We start from the raw sequence: 17580 nt of genomic DNA on the forward strand, positions 1-17580 counted from the left end.
GACCAAAAAGGGCATTTTCCCCTCAGATCTAGGACCAGGCCAGTTTCAAGCCTGTCAGAATCTGAGCCGAGGGGCGGGGACCCAGGTCAGCTTCTGCCTGTGACTACAGCTGTCCTGCTGGGACAGCTGGAGAGGGGCTACCTCAGGGGCTATCTCCATCACGAGCAGTCTTCAATGCAGGACAGCCCGAGAAGGTGAGGGGACAGCTGATCGTGCACAGCGGCCTCCGGGAAGAGCCCGAGAAACCTCAGCATCGCTCCTCCAGCACGCTGCCACCCCCCTCTGTTCAGCCTTCGACAAGGAGCTCCGGGTTACCACGGAGATAGGAGAGCCAAGTGACTGAGAGGGGTGCGGAGACAAAACGCCTGGTGGGAGAGAAGGAGGTCCTGAAACCAGCTGCCTGCCACAGGAGCCCAGAGCAGCTGGCCTGGGGCAACATTTGACCCTTATGCCCCTGCCAGAGGCAGCCTGGCTCATCCCTAAGGCACCTCTGGCCTCGGAAGGCGGGGCCCACTAGCTTCCGGACGCTTCCTTGCCTAGATCTGTGCCAGCCTCCTCTGAGCAAGAGCCTGGCTGACTGCACACACCTGTCCCAGGACCCCCTCCCTGAGGGAGCTGCAAAGATGATGCTCTGTCCGTCCCCCCTATTGTATGGTGGGTGTGTGACCTTCACAAAGCAGCAGCCGGCCACGCCCCCCTCTCCCACCAGCATTCACGGCCAAGACCTCAGCTCAAGGGTCTCCAGTGGCTAGAAACGAACCCCCTGGGAGCAACCCAATTCCTTCCTGCTCCCCTGCCATTCAGAGAGGAGACAGCGAAGGCAGCGTGTGCACTCCAGGCACACAATACCCTGGTCTCTCACGAAACAAAGAGACTCCCAACTTCTCCCTCCAGCCGGGGCTGGCGCCCTCCCGCTCCAAGGCACTGCCATTCAGACCATCTGTCGCTCTCTGACTGGCCCCTGCTGACCCCTCTCCAGCCCCAGGGTGGCCACCCCTGCAGGCCCAGCCTTGTCACTTTCTCTCTGTAACAGCCTCTCCAGGCAGTTGCCCCCAGCCTCTCAAGCTGAGCCACTAACTCCCCACAGATCCTCCGGGGTACCTGGATCCTTCTAGCCTGGTCCTCCCATTTCCAAGCCACCCTGCCCCGAGCGGCCCCCAGACTTCAACTCCCGGCTGGAAGCTGGCCGGCACGGGGTTAAAACATAGGTCCAGCCACTTGTCCCCCCTCCCTGCCCTGCCGCCCCCCAAACCTTGATGGCCACATTGCAGCCCACTCCAGCCAGCCCCCAGAGGTGGGAGGACACACCACCTCTCGGGAGAGGGGGCCTGGGTTACCATAGGTGCAGTTACAGCAGAAGCGAATGATGAGGAGAATTTCCATGGCAGCCTCCGTCCCCGCGGCAGGAGCGGGCGGCCATCGCTCCCGGCTCCCCAGCTCGCATCAGCGGCCCGGCCACTCAACCACCTTCCCGGCTGCTGCTGCACAGCCTCCAGAATCAAGCAGCCGCTTCTGAGTGCTCCTCTAGCAAGGGGGAGGGGAGGGAGGGCTGCGTGCGTGGAGAGGGGAGGAGGAGGGGGGGAGTGAGCCGCCTGCTGGCATCCTAGGGAGAAGCACGTTTGTAGCTGGCCAGCTGCCTGGGGACAGAGGCTGGATTCCTCACATGCACACGCTCACACACACACAAGCACGCACGTACGCTCACACACACACACACACGCACGCACGCTCTCACACACACACACGCACGCACGCGCACGCACACACACAAGCAGGGCACCGTAGTCCACAAAGCCAGACAAAGGAAGGTGACTGTTATCCAAGCCATTCCCCAAAGTACCTTCCATAGTGACTGATGTGTGGCTGTCCTTGGAGTCCTTGGGACCTTTCACTTTCAGTTCCTGCCAAACAGAGGAGAGGAATCACTATCTGGCCTGTCCCCCGAGCCTCCCCATCCCCCATCGTGAGCATGGCAGGAAGCAGGGCTCTGAAACCCAGGGGTGCAAGTAGGAGGAGAGAGACAAAGACTAACGTGCAGGCCTCCCTCTGCCTCTCTGCTTTCTGAGCCCCTGGGCCACACCCATCATCTCCTGGAGCCTCGGGGGTCCAGCAGCTGATACAGGCAGGAAGGAGGGCTTCCAGGGACCAGAGAGGAGTGGTGCTCCTTAGACTGGTCCCCTGAAGCCCCTCCCCAGCAGCTCAGAGGGCCTTCCAGAGGAGGCCCACACCCTCCTCCACCCCACAGCAGCGGGCCACTACTTGGAGGTCTGTACACGTCAGCCCAGGGCCAACAGGCTTTTAGTGGACAAGCACCAGCACACCAGCTGGTCCTTGGGCATGAGCAGCCCTTGAGATAAGGAGCGAAGGGTCCCACACATCTGCACAGGGGGAAGCAGGGAGGTGCAGGGCAGTCCGAGCTGTATCTTACCCATATTGAAAGGGACTCACCCAGGCACCGGCCCCACCCGCACTCCCCACCCACCACGTCTGGGCTGGGCCTCAGAGAGGAAACTTCAAGGAAGGAAGAGGCAACACCCCTCCTGGATCCCGTGCAAGGTGACAGGGAGTGAGTGCCGGAAACAGACCCCAGGGATGGCTTATCCGATCCTAACCTCTTTCATCTGCCTTTAGAGTCAGAGGTTCCAGCTCTAGCCCTTGCCACTGGACCAGTGTGGCCTGTAATTGGAGCTGTAATGCAATCCCCACTTGGAAGACTGAGTGCATGGTTGGCGGAGGGGGGGTGGTTTCCCAGTGGACGTGTCAGCAGGAAGGCGGGGACGAGGTGAGGCCAAGGTCAGGTACCAGGTGATGTTGCCTGCTCTGCCTGGGAGGAAATGCCCAGGCAGTGGGAGCTCCACACTTCCTACTCCTGTCTCAAGCTGTCTCTAGACAGAGAAAACCCCCAGGGACTGAGCCTGGGGTGTGGGGCTGGGGAAAAGGGAGGTTACTCAGCTTCTCAAGGCTGTGTCTGGATTCCCAGATTTAGGGAATTTTTCTCCGTGTCCCCTTCCAGTGCAGCCTAGAGGTATGAAATCGCTCTGCTGCAGAGGAGGAGGGCCTCATTGCAGTAATTAAGTGGCAGCAACAGTGGGAAGTGACGGCGTCTGCGCATGAGTCACGGTGAGAAGCCACTGGCAGCAGGCCACGGGCCCCGCTCTGCCCTGGGGGCCAGCTGGCTATGAGAGGGGCTTGGGGAAGAGTGCAGGGGTTTCTGCCAACCATAGAGAACAGTCAGTCAGCCCAGGCTAAGAGGAGAACCCCCCGACCACACTCTGGACCACACATGACCCGGGCACCTGGGCAGCCTTGGCAGGGTCACTCTGAACACAGATGGGAAACCCAGTTTGTTCCCAGGGAGGGCGGGGAGCCGTGAGAGGAACACCCTTTCTCCAGCCTCATTGCTCCACTTAGAGGGACCTTCCCACCTCTCACTCCACTCCGTCCTCCCAGGCAGAGGGTGACTCACCTGACCCCTGGGTTTGGGAGAAGAAACAGAGCTCAGCCCTCCTCTCTCTGCCCCCAATAGATGTGTTTGAACGTGGAGGGGAAGCGTTAGCAAATCCAGTGTGGTTACAGATCCATGTCCACATTTTTCCAATCCGGCTTTGACTAGTAATCAAGCTGACATTTTCATCCCCATCTGCCCTACTCTTGTCCTGCCTCCCAGCTGATTCCAAACTTGGGTATAACCCTTATAACCCCAGTAATTTCTCGAAAACTAGCCTGCACCTCACCAACTTTTCCAGCATCAGAGCTGAGAGAGAAAGCAAAGGATTCAGAGGGGCCTATAAGGCAGGACTTCCAAAACTGCAGAAGGAGCTCCCTTTCCTTGGAACCAGAGGTTCTCCTGCCCCAAGATTGGAGCTGGGTGTTGTGATTGTAAAGCCAGTGGCCTGGTTGGGAGGGGGGGTGGGGGGTATCCCTGAGATCTTTTTGGCTCAAGGGGTGAGCTGGGCTGTGCTCCTGAGGAATCCTAGAGCCCTTCCCTGCCACTTCCTGGATAGAAGTGTCGGCGGCAGACAATGCCACATCTTTGCCCTGCGGAGGAGGGTGGTGGGAAGGCTGGGCTGCAGCCGCAGGGACAGGCATATTCCCAGCCAGGTCTAGGGCTTCCTATCCACGTGGCCTTTGTCCACTCTCTATGGGACTGCAAGGATCTTAGAAGATCACCTAGTCCAGACTCCCTCAAATCTTCCTGATTATAACCACCTGGGGAAGTTTGTTAAAAATACAGGCTCCTGGGCCCCACCCCAAACCTTCTGAATTGAAACTCCAGGGAAGGTGCCTGAAGATCTGCATTTTAAACAGTGCCCCTGGTGGTTCTTGTCAAGCAAGCTTGGGAGGAGCTGGATCAATCCAGACACCTCGTTCTACAGCAGACGAAATAAGCCCAAGAGCAGGGAAGTGACTTGCTTAAGGTCACCACAGTGTGGGAGAATGCTGCCTTTTTAATTTCCTTTTTTGCTTCCCCTGTTCTAATGCAGAATAACCTAAAACAGAATAACAAAATCATACATAAAGCGATATTCTTATGTTAAGAGGGAAAATGTCAAGTGCAAGAAAGCAAATCAGGCTAAGTGCTACTCATCAGGGGAACCATTTTCCTCACTGGCAAGCAGGGGAGGAGAGGCCCTAAGGCTAGAAGGCTCTGAGCAGCCCCCCAAACCCCGAGTCGTAAGGGTGGCTGTGCAGGGAGCCGCCCACCTCGGAGATCTTCTGGAATTGGTTGTTGGACTGGCTGCACTTCTCAGCTGTCTCCAGAGCGACTTTATAGTTATCCACAAACGCTTTGTACACGCCAAGCTGGCTGGCCTGCAGGGAGAAGAGAGAGAAGGGCAGGAGAGGGATGGGGAGAGAGGATTAATGAATGGATGAAAGCATAACCAGAGCACCTGGAGCTCCCTTAGCACTCAGAACCTCTAACTCAGTCCAAGTGGCTAGCTGGGAGCAGAAGGAAAAGGCAGGATGAACATACTACAGTATCCCTTTGAACTTGGTAATTTCCATGGAAACTGGCTCAGCCAATAAGGTTAACAAGGGGGTACTGGGGGTTGGGGGGAGCAGGGCACGGCCTTTGTTGGCATGCCAAAATTCAGTTCATTGCAGCATTTGGCTTTATTTAGCATCATCAAAGTCTCGCACGGTTTGAAGCCCCTTAATGCCTCACGCATCTTTCACATCTTGGAATTAGCTGAAGCAGGGGGAGACAGGGAGAGGGGTGGGCACATGTGGCCTGCTCAGTGCCCCACTCCCCACGCTCAGGGTGGGGAACTGTATTTAAAGGCACAGTCCCCACTTCCCTCGGCCTCCCTCGAGGTCCCTGTCCCCACCTCCTCAGCCTTCAGGGAGCCAGAGGTCCTTCCTCTCTACACATTTGCATGTCACTTTGAACCTAACACAAAGCTTTCCACAGCTTCGGACCACACAGAGCCTCGTCGCCTCCTTGGGGAGGCAGAACAGATGCCATCAGCCCTTTCTGCAAAAGGGGAAACCAAGGCTCGTTAATTCAATTCCGCAAATATTTATGGAACGCCTTCTCTGTGCTCTGCATATACATTCCCTCTTAGCAGAGCAAAGGGTGAAAATTCTAATTAAATCACAATGAGATACGACTTCATACCCATCAACCTGGTCAAAATGTAAAAGTCTAATGATATGAAGGGTTGGAAAGAATGTAGGAAAATAGGAACTTTTCCAGACTGCTTGTGGGGGTATAAATTAGTATAATTATTTGGAGAGTAAGTTGTCAATAACTAATAAAGTTGAAAATATGCACAGCTTAGCTTACTACTTAGCAAATCCTCTTCTACAAACAGACCCCAGGGCTACGCTGTCCCGTACAGGAGCTACTTGCTACACATGGTTATTGAGCGCCTAAAATGTGACTAGTCCAAACTGAGATGTGCTGAGTGTAAAGTACACACTGGGTTTCAAAGGCTTAGTATGAGAAAGAGAATGTAAATTATCTCATTCATTTCTTAATCTTGTTTACATGTTGAAATGATAATATTTTGACTCTATTGGGCTAAATAAAATATATTCTGAACATTAATTTCACCTGTTTATTTTTACTCAATGTGACTACTAGAAAAATTTAAGTTATATACGTGGCTCGCACTATATTTCTACTGGAAAGCACTGCTCTAGAGAAACTTGCATAGGTGTGTGCACAAGGAAATGTGAACAAGGGTATTCACCTGCTTCACTCTTTTGTAAAAAGACTGGAAACAAATGCTCACAAGAGGAACCCATACACACAGTGCAGTTAAAATGGATGAACCAGAACTTTGTGTAGCAACACTGACAAGTTTCAAAATGAATGCTGATTGAACTGCAAAATATCTGATACATATAGACACACTTATATACACTTTAAAAGTACATGCAATGCCATAAAAAGATATATATGCATAGCAAAAACACGAACTGCAGCCTAGAAGGCTACACACCAAATTCATGTCAGTAGCTGCCTCTAGGTTGAGAGGAAGGGCAAGAGGAAAGGGAGAGGTAGAGAGAGAGAGAGATTGAAAAGTCTTCCCATATACCTTCAGAGCTTAACATCTGTTCATTCTGGGAGGTGACTGCACCACTGTTTGCTACATTATTCTCTAGATTTTCTGGTTAAAATTTTTTTCAATGAAGTAGCAAGGACGTTCAGCTGCTGCAAGGCTTCTACCTACCAAGGTACGAGGGGGGAAGTGGGCTGCCCCTGAGCCCTGCCCCGATCGACTCTGCTTTCTGCAGAATCCCTGTGCTCCTCAAGGATCCAAAGAGGTGGGTGGGGGACCTGGAGCCACCCAGGGCAGAGACAGAACTCGAGGAAGCTGGCAGGTGGGGCGCAGGAAAGCCAGAGGGGAAAGTGAGAACTGGGATGCTTGTGAAGAAGCCAGGGCCAGAGCCGTGCAGGTCTCAGCCCCAGATGGGCCAGACTTTTCAGAAAGGAAAATCCCAGATGGGGAGGGGCGGGAAGGGATGGAGTTCGTTTCCTCTTCCAGAGGGAGTCCTGGCCCACTGGTGTCCTGAGCTACAGGGGATGTGCTAGCCAGTCACTTCCTAAACCAAAGTATCATTGCTATTCTTCTAAGTATGCACATTCTTTGTCCCCCTTACCACAGAAGGATAAAGGCTGGGTGCTCAGGGTGGAACGCTACCCTCCTATCCCACTACAGAAGGGAGTAGCCGGAGGTGAGCCAGAAGCAGGAGCCACCTGGGCAGAAGGCCTGTGTGCAGGGGTCACCGGCCATCCCAGGCACTGCCATCTCCATGGAGCACCCTAGTCTGCAGGGTCCAAGGCCTGGCCTGCCAGGGCCATTAACTGGGAAGTGGAGGTTGCTTGGAAACAGCAGCTTGGCACTGGGGTGATCCCATAAAACAAATAACAGAGATGCTAATTCCCTTCTCTCAGTAATGGATAATCAAATACCCGGAGACCAGCTGAAAATAAACTGTCTCCAGATGCCTGGCCTGCCCGGCCTCCTCCCAAGCCTGTAGCCCCAGGGGGCTTCAGACACCAGTTCATGATGCAGGGGGAGAAGAGGTGGGTAGCAAATTCATAGCCAGGCCAGTGAAGCTCAGACCAGAATGGGGAAACCTGGTGACAGCGGGGTCCAAGTGACAAAGATAAACTGGGACAGCCTTTCCACTATGCTCCAGGCTACTCACTCCTACCACCCCCCCACCCCCCCACCCCGCCCCGGGGTTTGCTCTCTTCTGCCCTCCTGAGGGCTGAGGAGAGGCTGCCCACCAAACCAATGAGCTCAGGCTCCTGGACCAGGCGGGCAGTGATGACCGGGTGTTCATCATCCCTGAACTGGGGCCAGCACTCTGGGGCTGCCAGAACCAGAAGTGTGGAGTTCCCCGGCAACAACGCCCTTCAGGCGTGCTTCGTCCTAATAATAATAATAATAGCAGTAATAATAGTAATAACAGGAATGGTAATGGCTAACTACTGAGTATTTACTAATTTACTAGATTCCAAGTCCTGTTGCAAGAACTTTTCAGGTATTAACTCACTCAGTCCTCACAACCATCCAATAAAGTAAATACTATTATTATCCCCGTTTTTACAGATGAGGAAGCTGAGTCAGGAGAAGTTGGGTAAGTTGCCCAGTGTCACAGGTTTAACCTGTGGCAGAACCCGGATTCAAACCCAGCTGCGACCTGGCTCTAGAAGCTGTGCTCATCTCTGTAACACTGCTGTCCCTCAGGACACAGACCTCAGGTCCTGTGATGTCTCCTCAATGCCTTTCCAACTTCTCCCTGGTCCCAGGGGTCAAGGACACGGTGCACTCATTCACCCATTCATGTACTGATCACTGGGCTGGTTCTGGGGGTCCAAATGGAAGAAAATACAGTCTGTCCTCCTGGAGCGTATGGCTCTGGGGAGTCAGGCAGTTTAGTGTTCACGGAGGGGGTAAGCATAGGGGCTGCATTTCAGAGGCTGTGGACGGCTTCTCCACGGAGGTCATTTCTAAATTGGAAGCTGACCAGAGAAGCCAGACAAGACAGAGGACATTTCAGGCTAGAGCGCAAGTACAGAGAGGTCAAGCGTGCGTGCGGTGTGAACTGAGACCAGAAGGTTCAGCGTCGGGGGCGCAGAGGGTGGGGCGGCAGCAGCCAGAGGCCAGGGGTGGACTGAGGCCAGCAGCAGAGGGTCTCATAAGCCACTCCTCGGAGCCTGGCCTTTATCCAAATCCCTGAGCAGGGGGGACTTGACGTCCGGTCAGGAGTTTAGAAAACGCTCTCCTGCTTTTTAGGTAGAGGCCAGAGGCTGCCTGGGAGGCAGGTCTGGGGCAGAAGCCACTCATGAGGCCACAGCAGTGGTCCAGGTGAGAGTGCCAGAGGGCTGGAGAGAAGCAGGTGGCTGTGAGCTTTAAAGAAGTGGACTCCATGGGATGCAGGGAGGTGGAAGGGGGTGGGGGAGGGGAGGTGCCAAGGATGAGCCCCCCCGGGAGTCATGGATGGATGGGGGTTGGGACATGGCCGCACCCACTGAGACAGAGGCAAGGAAAAGAGCAAAGAACTTCAGAGCCAATGAGTTCAGTTTTGAGCATGCTGAGCTTGTGGCCTAGGAGCATCCAAGAAAGAGTCTTCTCCATGTAAGAAAAGCAGAGCCCTGCCCACTCAACAGGTCCCACCACTGCAGGGGAGGAAAAGGAGAAGCACTGCTCCCTGCCCTCCCCCACAATTCATACCCAGAGGATAGGGCCACAGACTCCTGAGCTCCATCCTGCCTGCTGGACTGGCAGAAGTTACGTGGTGGAAAGCCGGGTGGGGGCCCTGTGGGTGTGACTGGGGGTCCTCAGGGGACGCGGCCAGAGACGGACACTGAGCTAGAGGAGAGGGTTGTTCCCGACCAAGGCCGCATGCTCCTCCCACCTCCTCTGTCCTTCTCCCTGCCCTGCCATGCGGGTGGGCTGGGCTTTTAGCGCTTCCTGCTCCAGGGTCCTCAGGAGAGGATCGTTAGCTGACATGGTCTCCCTCCCGACTCTTCACTTCAGAGGCAGTGCGAAAGCGAGGCGAACGTCTGAAGTCTCAGGTGAGCAGTCCCTGCCCGTCCACCTGGCACTTGCCCCTCTGCCGGCTGAGGTACAGGGCCCTGCAGCCCAGCAGGGGAGCCTTCGGTCCAGCCCTGGAGCCCCCAGGTGAGAGAAACAGTGCCCTGCCAAGGGCACCTACCCACGTGGCCTGTCTCTGGCAGCCCTAGAAGCAGTCTAGGGCTTCACTGGGGGAGGCCGGGAGTCGGGGCACCAGGCCCAGGTTCCCCATAAGGCAGAAGCCCAGGCTTTCCTCCAGGACTCAGAAATGACCCAGGCCTTCAAGGAGGCCAGGAGGTCTGGGGCTGACCAGTCCTCTCTCAACACCGGCAACTCCACTGAGGCCCCGGGTAAGGGCCCTCCATCAACGGGAGACTCACCAGCTTCTGGAAGAGGTGGCCCATGGTGACCTGGCTGTCCCACTGCTGCACCTTGGGGCAGAGGTTGTCATAGAACTCCTTGTGGATCTCGTAAATGTCCTGGATCTTGTAGAAGATGGTCTCGATCTGTTGGATGGTGAGCACGGGCTGGGAGGTGGTGGCAGTGGCCTTCAGGGGTTTCATGGGCTGGGAGAGAAGAGGAGGAAAGAGCAGAGGTGAGAGGCAAATCAACCGGAGGGTCAGCAGGCCCAGGGCCCAGATTAGGCCCTCCTGCTGCTCGGGTTCTGCCCAGATAAGGCCACTGAGGCCAGGGCACCTGAAGCGTGGTTTGGATGGAGCAGCTGCTGTCACAGGCCCCAGCAAGCCACCCATTACTGTGAGAAGAGGGAGCCTGGTCCAGCAGTCCCAGCAGGTCCGAGGGGTGGTGCCAGGACACATTGCTCCCACCCCGTGTCCCCTGAGGGACCTCTGGTTCTCAGCCTGTACTGGGTTTGCGCTTGATGGTTTAACAGGGTCCATAGCTTTCTTCCACAATGGCCTCATGCTCTGAGTCATAAACTCCCTTGTCATGCTTCAGTGGGAAGGAGGGTTGACTGGGAACTCAACCCCTTAGCTATTTCCTTCCAAGAAACAGAACATGATTCTAGGACTTGGGGAATAGAGTTTCTAAGGGACCCAAACCAATCTCAGCTGCATTGGTATCTTAAGTTCCCATCACTTAGTATAGAGGGAGTGAGCACAGTGGCATGCATGCCACCGTGCTCCCTCCTGTACCCATGGCAGACATTGCTAAGCAATCACAATGATCTTTCTCACTGAGCCTTGTCGTAGCCTCAGACTCTTTCTCAATGCCGAGGTTGACATGCAAGATGACATGCAATAGCCCTATCTGTCATCTCTGCTTATCTACGCCAAGATGCTCCAAGGCCTGCTGGTGGAGAGGGTGAGGTGACAGATAGAAGCTCAGGACCATCCCCAACACCTGCTGGGAGCCTAAGTCATCACCTTAAAGCCCAACATTAAGGGAAAATGAGGCTTGGATACATTTTCTTCAGTGTGATTTCTGTATTTTCTAAATCACCTCCAGTGAGTAAATATTAATTTTATAATCAGGAAAAAAAGCTATTAAAATTCATCACTGAAACAAACAATAAATGATACTGAAGGATAAAGAGCTCCTCCATGGTTGACCTTCCTTCAGCCCTAAAGCCCCCAAAGATGCCCAGACTGCACATCAAAGGCCCTTCAGGGGAGAGGGTCTGGGAACCTGCCCCATAGAGAAGGCATGGGGGTGGGGAGGTGGCGGGGAGGGGTACGTTTACTTGAGAGAGAGAAGCCTGAGTCAGACATGGTTGGTCTTCTTCATCTACTGTGAAGATAAAGGGCTGTGTGGAAAGAGGCCTTTGACTCAGTCTGGGTCATTCTGGAGACCCAGAGGGCAGAAAGAAGTTGCAGGCACAGGTATGGGCTCACTAGAGCCGCCCCCCACTGTCTCACAGGATTAGGTAGCGAGCTTTCGACAAGGCAAGCACTCTAGCAGAGAATGGGTGACTCAGTGCTGGACTGCAGGGAACACCTCCACTGAGGGAAGCCGAAGTTATCGCTGGCTCACCCTGAGAGAAGACCCCCAAGCTCGAGCCAGCCACAGCAGCCGGATGTCCAGCCAGGCTTCACTCTATCCTCCCATCTGTCTGTCCACAAGGGGAAGTCCCATCTACTTAAAAACCTAGACAATGCTCTGACTTCTGGCTCCCCTGTCCTCCCAGCTCTAAAAAATCCAGACGTGATGATGAAGGCAGGAAAAAGCAGAAGTCCTCCTCTGACCCTCTCAGTGCTGGAACCAATGAGGCCTTAATGTCCAGCCCTTTGCTAGGAAAGCAGGCTGGGGTTCGACCTGGTGCAGGCCAGGCAGTGTGGGCCAGAGTCCCAATTCTGCTGCTTAATAGCCGTGGGCAAGTCGCTTAGCATCTCTGGGCCTCAGCAGCCTTACTTGTGAAACCGGGATAATATTACCTTCTCAAGAACACTGATGGGAAGATCAAAAGCCATAGCTTATCTAAAAGATTGAGTATGTGCCTGGCACATAGAGGGCCATCAGTAAATGTTAGCTGTTACTGTTATTACTATTTACCCCACAAATAATGGACCAAGTGCCCATGTAAGGCCAGACCAGGGGGTGTAGGGGGTATTCAGTGATTCACTAATCACTGCCCCCATGGAGCCTCCCATCTAGTAGGGGAGACAAACAAAACACAAGGAAACAATCAAACACAAAATCACACATAAGTGCAATGAAGGAAATAAGAAGGGGATGTCCTGCTGAGGGACAAGAAGGAGACACTGACCTGAAATGGAAGTGTGGGGGCAAAGGGGACAGTATTTCAGGCAGAGCTCCTCAACGCCTGGTCCCAAGGTGGGAATAGCTTGGGCAGAGAGAGAAGCTAGAAGCAAGCCCGTGAGCCTGTGTGCTGCAAGCAAGGGGGTTGGCGAGCAGGGCCCTAAAGGAGGGCTGGAGGGGTGAGCAGAGGCCAGATCACACGGGGGAAGGAATGCGGCTTGTAAGCCCATGTAATGACCTGGCTTTCCCTGGAGGGATTGAAACAGGGGAGTGACGGGGTCCAATTTTCCCTTTAGGAGATTATTTTTATGACTCATGCTGCTTGCTCCGGACAACGTTATAATCTATTTGGGTAAACTGGACCAACACAAAGGAAACATTTTCGTGGACAAAGCAAGATACACTTATTACTCGACTTGGACTGTAAATACCAACCAACTGGCACAGCTCGGAGAGGGCTTCACAGAGGAGGTGATGGGAAAGGGCCTCAGAGGGAATATCAGAGTAAGTGGAGGGGTGGGGCCTGGGGAAGCATGCCAGGCAGGGACACAGAGGGAACCGGGGCCAGGAGAAAGGAAGAATGTTTTCCCCACCCCAGGTGGGCAGCGACATTGAGCTCATGGCTCCCGATGTCCCGTGAAGGACACAGAGCTGGCCCTTGGGATCAGTCAGAGTTTACCTTTTTTACCTCTATCTACCCAGGTCCAGAGGAGGGTCCAAGTCACCGTGGAGTCCCTGTCCCAGCCAGGGTGCAATCCCCAGCCGGGAGGAATAAAGGAAATAGGAGAGAACAGTCCTGGGGAAGAAGGGGGGCGGTCAGGATTTCTCCGAAGCTGCTGGGGAAGCGCTCAGGCCTACGCAGGGACAAGACACAACTGCTCTGCTTGCTCCCAAACTCCCACTCTGTCTGCAAAAGGGGAAGCGCCGGTGCTCGCCAGGGGCAGGTCACACAGACAGGGACTGCGCTTGGGGCATCAGGCCGTTGGTTCTCAGGACAAGGTCGGGGGCCTTTGGGGGAAGGGAAAGTGCTGGGTGCGTGCCCCCAGCTGGCTTGAGACCCTTGGAGGCAGTTATTTTTATCTGGTGAAGCCCTGAAAATAGGCCTCGGGCGGGGAGGACAACAGAAAGGCACAGGCAGCCCTGCTCTCCTGACAGAGCACACCAGCTACCCCTCCCTCTCCCCAGAATCCTGCCGCAGAGGACAGGGCGCCAGTTCCCCATTTTATTAGAGTTAACTCAGGCTCTGGGTGTCCCATGAAGTGCTCCTCAGGAAGGCGGGCCAGGCGGGTTTGAACTCCTTTCATGACTTCACACTGTCATTTGTCTCTTCCGTCCCCCAGCAAGTTGCCTTTTGACTTTCGAAACCAGGGGAAGAAATGGGCCCACTTCCTCTACCTCCTATCCCAAGAGGCCTGGAGGCTGCCACATGCACCTCTGTTAACTATCACCCCAGGCTGGGGGCGGGGGTGGAGGGGTTGGGGGAGCGTCCTGAACCTATCTTACAGATAAGGAGCAAAGCAAACTCCAGAAGGAGAGTCGAAGAGAGGAAGGCCAGGTGGGACCCAGGGCTGGAAGGTGCTGAAGGCAAAGGCAGGCCAGAGGCAGCACCCAGCTCACTTGCAGCCTGCGGAGACTTGCAGAATGACGTGCATTTGGTCTGCCCCCTTCCTCCACTCCCCACCTCAGCCCCAGCTCCCAGACCCTCTTCCCTTGTCCTCTGAGCCCATCAGGAACCTGGAGGGTTCTGGAAGGTTACCAAACCTTGCCCAGCCAGCAACCCAGGCGGCGGGAACAGAGCCTCCTGTGTGGCCTCCCTGTCTGCGTCTGTGTGTCCACAGTCCAGGCTACACACGCCCAGCTGTTTGCGTATCAGGAAGCGTGAAACTGAGAACAAACACTCAGGAGAAGAGCTGCGGGAATGGGGGTAGGGTGGTAAGAAGGAGAGCTGGGCGTGGGAGGCGGAGGGAGCTGGGGAAGACAGGTTTTCTTCTCTGAATGCCTTTGTCAGATCACCCCAAAGAGCAAAGGGCTTAGCTCCTGGGTAGCTGGGAAGGGCCCCCAGCTCCAGCAGAGAGAGGAGGGCTTCATTCCTCATCTCTGAGGCTTATCATCTGAGACTGTGGCCGTGGAGGGTCCTGTCCCCTCTTCTGGAGGGGCCTCCAGGTACAGACCAGGCCTCCTGGCTCATCCCTCCCTAGCTCTTGCCTCTGCTCCAGAAAGAACCAAGCCAGGATGAACAAGCTGAGGGGAAGAGGAAGGACCTACCCTGGGTCACACCCCAGGACGGGGAGCCTCAGCCTCACAGTTTTTGCCTTGAGAGCATGAGCTGTTAGAAAGGCAGGCAGGTAGGGAGTGTCTTGGCCCCTATATCTGTTATCTTTACCCAGACAAATGGAACTCAAGTTAGGCCCAGTGACAGGTGAGAACCGAGCTGGAACCTAAGAGGGGCATGCTTCTGATGGGAACATGTACCTCCCTTTCCTTCAGGCAACTAGTGGGTTGATAGAAACAAACAGGCTCTAACCTGCGCTCTTTCCCAGAACAGGAGAAAATAATAGAATCCGCTCACACTCAGGCTCTAAGAGCTTTCCCTGCACACTCACTTAACCCTCACAACAACCCCATGAAGAGAGTACTAATATTAGTATACCCAGTTTGCTGGTGGACAAAATGAGGCACAAAGGTTCATTAATCTGCTGAAGGTCTACAGCTAGTAAGCAGTCGAGCAGGGATTCAAAGCCGGGCAGTCTGGTTCCTTTGAACTTCTTTCAAATATGCATCCTTTAAGTAATGACAACTATGCCCCTTTGTTTGGGCACAGCAATTCATAGTTTATAAGGTGTATTTCGTCTGTCTGTCCTCCTTCCTTTGGATAATATTTCAGTGTCTAAGTACCTGGCACTGTACTAGGTCCCCAAAAGGATCACCTGATTTTCTCAACCCCATGAAGAGAGAGAAGGTAATGGCATTGTTTTCATCTTCAGATGAGGAAACTGAGGCTCAAGAAGGTTATCCATGGCTTGCCCAAAGCCGTTTTTTAAAATTAATTAATTAATTATTGGCTGTGCCGCGCAGCATGTGGGATCATAGTTTCCCAACCAGGGATTGAATCCTTGTTCCTTGCCTTGGAAGTGTGAAGTCTTGGCCGCTGGACCGCCAGGGAAGTGCCACCAGTGGTTTTTAAAACCGACAATGCATGTAAGAAAGCATGTGGCCCAGTACATACACACACATATACACATATCCACACAAGCCAGAAGGTGCATGAAATAGTACTTATTCTTACTACATGGGATGCATGCCGACATTTTCTTCCTCATTTGTTGTAAAATGCTGGTTCACCCCACTACACTCATTACACTACCCACTAATGGTTAAGCTGCACAGTTTGAAAGACAGGGCAATACGTCTACTATTAATGGCAGCGTCAAGTCTTGCCCTAGTTCTGGCCCCAGACCCGAGTCCTTATGGACCTGCCAAACTGTTCCTCCCTTGAACAAATGACTGTGCAGACCAACAAACTCCCAGTGAGATCGACCACCAACTCATCCCAGTGTATTACAAAGCAGCTACACATCTCAATAGTTACTCCTGGGGTAATAAATGCCAAGTCCCCTGGGACACCGGGTGACAATACCTCATATCGCAGCAAGTACATAAATGCGTACCTTACAATTCTTGTAAGAATGACTTTCTACTGATTTACATCTACGTTTCTTATCCCCCCTTTTCTTGATATCAGCTGATGTCTCAGACTGCGCAACACCCAGGGAAGAGAACTTTACATGCCACAATCACTCTGCATAGTAAGTATCCAGACGCATCTAATACGCACTTGCTTCAGAGGCAAAAACATCTTGTATCTGTGTGGTTACTTTTACCTTTTGAAAACATTGTATTATTCCCCTCTCAGTCCGATTCTCAAAACAACGCCTCCGTCTTGGAGAGGAAACTAAGGCACATTCACAGAGGGCGGCAGCCTGTCTAATGCCTCAGAGCTTCTCGGAACACACACTGACAGCGCTTCAGCTCACATTTCCTGCCAGAGGGCCTCAGGATGGTGCGAATGGTTAACCAGTCCAGGGAGAAGGAAGGAACGGGACTAGGGATGACAAAGAGGTCTCAGCGTGACTGACTGGTTGAGATTGCCCAGAGTACCAGCTGGAGTCGGAGGCTAAGACCCCACCTGGACAGAGAACTGTGATCCATTAGTAATGCCTGCACTATAGTCAGGGATGATGGAGTATCTGCCACCCCCAAACCAGGTGGTGCTTCTTCTTCTACCTTTCCCCGGGGCAGGTAATGGAGAACCGGGGCTGAGAGGCCTTTTCAGTGACGTTGGCTGCCAAGCCATAGGCAGAGTAGTACCACAGACCCCGCCCCTGGGAAGGACTGGTCCAGGTCCCCCTCCCTCTCCAACTCCAAAAGCAGTTTTAGAGCACAAAGGCCCCAGAGTATATACTCACCAGCAACAGAGCTTCCAGCTGGTTGATATAGATCTCTTCGCTGGCCAGGAACCCTGAGAGAACCAGCTTCCTCATCTCCAGGCCTTTCCCTGCTTCCACCTGTAAAAGCAGATCAAAAGCCAACAGCTCATGAGAAAGGAGACCAAAATCCTGAGCAGCCTGTTTTCTTGCCTTTTTTCTCTTCTTTAACACTTTTGCAGGGGATAAAAGCCAAATACTTATTATAGAAAATTTGTAAAATACAGAAATATAAAAGGAAAAACAATCACCCTTACTCCTACTGCTAACGTCTTGCTTTAATTCTCTCCCATCCTTTTTTTCCCCACATTTCCTTATTTGTATCCATCCTCCTATTCAACCTTATAATAGTGAGCAAGATAAAAAGAACCTGACCCCATGTGTGGGAGAAGTTTAATGGGGGTGGGGGGTGGGATACAGACAGTTAAGAAGGGAAATCAGAGTCATGACTGAGGCAAGGCATGGTCACATGGAGGGCACAGCAGGGGCCAGAGGAGGTGCCGAGCGGAAGTGATGTATAAACAGAGAGGAGTAGGGACAGAGAGGATGGGATGGAAGTGGGCATGGGAACCCCGGCCGAGTGGCCTTCCAGCTACACCTCTGACTATATCTTCCTGTCTCTAGGGGTTCAGTCCCACAGTGGAAGGTGCTGACTGTGGGCCATCAACTTTACCCCTTGTACCCCCCGACCCCCGCCAGCATTTCCTGACTGCCTGACTGCGTAAGGCACAGACGCCAACAGGCCTCCTCCCCCCTCCAGAATTCCTTCTCCTCTATGGTGGAGATCACACCCCATTTAGCCTTGAGTGGCCACCAACTAGCACAGTGCCTGGCACAGAGAA

The 17580-nt window shown here is 53.7% G+C and overlaps 1 protein-coding gene across 3 annotated transcripts in view; it reads right to left on the minus strand.

Moving 5' to 3' along the window:
• Nucleotides 1-17580, minus strand: part of ABR (ABR activator of RhoGEF and GTPase) — a 181444-nt gene that overhangs the window by 55959 nt on the left and 107905 nt on the right. For all 3 annotated transcript variants that reach the window (XM_082605307.1, XM_082605308.1, XM_082605306.1), the window contains 4 exons: nt 16721-16819; nt 9917-10102; nt 4705-4812; nt 1841-1901 (listed from right to left, as the gene is read on the minus strand). In XM_082605307.1, the coding sequence (XP_082461433.1) occupies nt 1841-1901; nt 4705-4812; nt 9917-10102; nt 16721-16819 (454 nt within the window). The remainder of the gene's footprint in view (nt 1-1840; nt 1902-4704; nt 4813-9916; nt 10103-16720; nt 16820-17580) is intronic.

The sequence above is a fragment of the Mesoplodon mirus genome (assembly GCF_964341445.2).
Source record: "Mesoplodon mirus genome assembly, chromosome: 18".
NCBI classification, from domain to species: Eukaryota; Metazoa; Chordata; class Mammalia; order Artiodactyla; family Ziphiidae; genus Mesoplodon; species Mesoplodon mirus.